The sequence below is a fragment of the Seriola dumerili genome, unplaced genomic scaffold, assembly GCF_002260705.1.
Source record: "Seriola dumerili isolate Sdu_G_001 unplaced genomic scaffold, Sdu_1.0 BDQW01000236.1, whole genome shotgun sequence".
NCBI lineage: Eukaryota > Metazoa > Chordata > Actinopteri > Carangiformes > Carangidae > Seriola > Seriola dumerili.
Window position 1 is genome coordinate 554,578 of NW_019174491.1, and position 4,170 is coordinate 558,747.

Below are 4,170 nucleotides of genomic sequence, written 5' to 3' on the forward strand. Positions count from 1 at the left end.
TTCGCCGCAGGTCCGTTCTCCGAGCCAGAAGAAGCATCTGAGTCGCACCTGAGGAGGAGGAGGAGGAGGAGGAGGAGGAGCAGAGTGACCAGGACTCAGACTCAGGTTCTAAAACATCATCATCATTTCACCTGATCAGTGTGAGGTCACTGTGATGTTGACCTTTGACCTTAAACCACCAACGTCTCATCAGTTCATCCTTGAGTCCGAATGAATGTTTTTGCTAAATGTGAAGACTGAGACATCGTGTCCACGAGAACGAGACGACAGACGGACCGCCCAGAAACAATATGGCTGCCGCCCTGACGCCGACGAGGAGGAACAAAAACAACCTGGAAACTATTTAATGATTTTATAGAAAATGGAGCCGAAGGAGGAAAACTCATGTTCATGTTGTTTATCTTTCCTTCATGTGGATTCTGGTTTTAAACTCACGGGAGAGAGAGAACGAGCATCGGTTTGTTTTTGTTGGGGGTGGGGGTGGGGGGGGGTGTATAAGAATGCTAATTGTGTAAAATAGAACTCGGTAAAAACATTGTTGGTCGTTGCAGTAAAAGTACAAACACAGATGAAAATACTTCATATACTCATGTACCAGCAGAAGAACCTGGACTGACTTCAGTTCTACCTTCAGCTCTGTTTCCAAATCATCTGTTCACTGAGTCTGAACCAAACAAGCAACAAATTAGCTCCGTCTTCACATCCCATAATGAACAGTGTGTGGCGTGTCGGGGGGGCGGGCGGCGGCGGCGGAGGGTTCCTGGGTTGGAGAGGAGGAGACGTGGCCTGCAGGTCAGACCGTGGCCACGTCCCGCTGCAGATCCTCCGCTTTCAGAAGCAAAGAAAGTGAAACAGCCTCTGACTGAAACAGTTAAACCCCGGCAGTGAAAGGAGGCTTTGTCTGCGGGGGGAGCATGTGATCCCGTCCCTCACAAAAGCTTCCCCGCCTTCGCTCCTCCGTCGCTCGGCAGGCGAGGGTTACTGAACCAAAAAATGTAAATAAAAGAGGCGGGGGGGGGGGACTTCCAGGGCTGCCATTCAAACAGCCAGCTCCGTGATGGAGTGGAGTTACCATGGCAACTGCAGGTCAGCCCAACACCACCTGGAGTCGCTGGGAGCGTCCGGGGACGGCGGCGGCGACGAGGAGTCGGACGATGTCAGACTTGTTAAAGGACGGAGAAGTGGCGGAGGTTTGGTTGCAGGCTCAAGCTGCTGCTTCCTCTTCACACACTAATGAATTCAGTCTGGCAGTTCGGCTGGATTCTTGTAAACGGTTACACAAGAGGCTTTTTCTGTTTTCTCTCCGAAATAAAAGATAATCTCCAAACGTCGACGTCGCCCAGGAAATATTTGGATCTTTGTTCTGGTTTCACTCCAGTTTCCTCTGAAGGGATTTCATGTGCTTCACTTTCTGCTTCCACGTTTTACAGACGATGATTTATCAGAGTCCTCGGACGCTCGGACGCTCGGACAGCGGCTGGACGATACGGCCTCAAACAATAACGAGACGCTTCACAGTATTTTTACTTTTTTTTTTTTTTTTTTTTAAAGTATATTTTTTTGGGCTTTTTATGCCTTTATTAGATAATATAGTAGAGAGACAGGAAATGGGGAGGAGAGAGGGGGAATGACATGCAGCAAAGGGCCGTCTGATGCGGGACTCGAGCCGGGGCCGACTGCAGCGAGGACTGTAGCCTCTACACACAGGGCGCCTGCTTAGACCAACACGCCACACGACGCCCCTGTATTTTTACATTTTTGACGCAGTGAAGACTCAGACCTGCTGACGTTGACCCGGCAGCTCGGCCCGGCCGCTCGGCCCGGCAGCGTCCGTCTGACGCTCTCGTCTGACTCCGACCGACTCGGCCGTTTCCAACACTTTTCAAAACATGTGAAATCTGAGATCTGTGTTTGAAATGAGCCGCTGTCAGCTGACACTCCGAGACTCCGGCCTCCGTTCTTAAAACTACAGACATTAAAAAGTTTTACACCCTGAGAAATAAATGTGGAGCTTCAGGACTTTGAAGGGGGGGGGGGGGCTCACCGTCTCTGCAGGTCTTCCCGTCCTCCAGCAGCTGGACTCCGGTGGGACAGGCACACTGATAGAAGGGCTTCACCGGAGAGAGGAGGCAGAGGTGGGAACATCCTCCGTTCCTCACAGAACACGGACTGTTCACTGAGAACGACACAGACACAACAGCACTGAAGGAGGAAGAACCACTGACCGTCTTTACGTCTTCATCAAGGAAGTTCCTGTTTTTAAATGACGCAGGTCAGAGACAGACACACTGGCACCAGGCAGATATCTGATGTTATTAACATGACTGATCAATTATCAGGAAGGTCGGTGACTCATTATCTGTTGACTGATTGATTGGTTTATTGACTCATCATCCATTCTGATACTAAGGCAGATACGACATCTGTTTCTGAACCAATACCAAAATAATGTTTTTAAATTTAAGAAATAAAAAACCTTTTTATCTTCTAATAAAAGAAGCTGAAGATCTGAAATGTCATAAAATATTTTCAAACTTGTTCAGTTAAATCAGGAACTGTCTGATTATTGATTCATCTCCAATATTCTTGATAAATCTCAACGTATTGTTCTGCCTAAATAAAAGCTGGTGTTTTAAATGTTTTGTTGATTTTCATTTCAAAGAAAAGTCAGAAAATGTGAAAATACTTATATCTGAAAATCTGGAAAACAGAAAATCAATCAATTAATCGACTAATCATTTCACCTCTAAACAGGATGATGAATGTGACACGTCTCTGAGGCGATCAAACGATCAATATTCCAATAACCGGCACCAGAAATGTCCTCAATAAGAAGATTAGAAACTTTAATATAATGAGTTAAAAGGCTCGATAACGAACCAATCACACATCAGGCCTAACGACCCTGACCCCCAGAGGTCAGAGGTCAGCTGGACTCACAGTTGGGTTGTCTCTTGGAGCTGAAGACGTGGATGTCCATCGGGGAGAAGATGTCAGAGTGGACGACTCTCTGCTCGCCGCCGGTCTGTTTCCTGCAGGAGTGGATGGAGTGGGTGTTCCAGTCGGTCCAGAACAGCGTGTCCTCATACAGGGTGAGGGCGAAGGGGTGAGGCAGCTCTCCCTTCACCACCACCTCCCTGAACACACACACACACACACACACACACACACGGTCAGGTCTGGATCCTGCCTTTGACACCTGAACGCAGCATCAGTTCGTCTGTATTTAAAATGAGACACAGCGAAAGCCCCTCCCCCGGCGGTGGTGGTGTGCGTACCTGGAGGACCCGTCCAGGTTGGAGCGGTGGATGAAGTTGTGCTTGGCGTCGGCCCAGTACAGTTTCTGCTGGCTGTAGTCCAGCGTCAGCCCGTTGGGCCAGTAGATGTCCTTATCAATGATCATCGATCGATTGGTCCCGTCCATCCCCGCGCGCTCGATCTTCGGGACCTCGCCCCAGTCGGTCCAGTACATGTACCTGAGAGAACCCGGAGAACAAGAACGTTAGAGGAGCAGCAGGACTACAGGTCCGTCAGTGGAGGGAAGTTTAAGTGATTGAACCTGAATAATAAACATATCAATAACAGGAGATCAGCTGGTCGTGATGAAGCTGCTGTCACATGATCAGCATCAGCGCTGTGAAGCCATTTATTCTCCCACATGTGGAGGGAGGACAAACGGCGAGTGAGTCGCTCCTTGGCTTGCATCTGCTCTCGTGCCGGTTGCCTAGCAACAGCTGCATCAGTAAATGTACATCCCTCCACTCGAGACTCGACTCGCTCCGTCTGTCCTCTGCAGGGATCACACTCTGGTAGAGGTGGATCAGGTGTGTTACCTGCTGAGCATGCTGCCCCCTGATTGGTTCAGATGTATTCTGTAATGCAGCCTTTCTATTGGTCCACAAACAACAACAACAACCTCCAACAGTGGAAAACATTTAGTGAACGCAGCCTGACAGTTTCAGCCATGATTTCACTAAGTTAAAAACTACATCACATTATAAACAGTGTTTCCTGTTTCCTGTGACATCACCATCAACTGGTTTCCTCTCAACACCCGGATGATAATCAGCTGTGTGTGTGTGTGTGTGTGTGTGTGTGTGTGTGTGTGGGAGTGTGTGTGTGTGTGTGTGGGAGGAGGGGGGTGACTGCTGTTCAGCTAATTCTCCTCTT

General features: G+C 48.8%; 1 protein-coding gene across 1 annotated transcript in view; it reads right to left on the reverse strand.

The window, feature by feature from the left end:
• The window catches only part of lrp6 (LDL receptor related protein 6), a 37,439-nt gene that overhangs the window by 20,964 nt on the left and 12,305 nt on the right, over nt 1-4,170 (reverse strand). The window contains exons 3-6 of the mRNA XM_022755851.1: nt 3,279-3,476; nt 2,941-3,137; nt 2,045-2,176; nt 1-48 (exon numbers count right to left, since the gene is read on the reverse strand). The exon at nt 1-48 is cut by the window's left edge and continues 349 nt beyond it. Coding sequence (XP_022611572.1) covers nt 1-48; nt 2,045-2,176; nt 2,941-3,137; nt 3,279-3,476 — 575 coding nt within the window. The remainder of the gene's footprint in view (nt 49-2,044; nt 2,177-2,940; nt 3,138-3,278; nt 3,477-4,170) is intronic.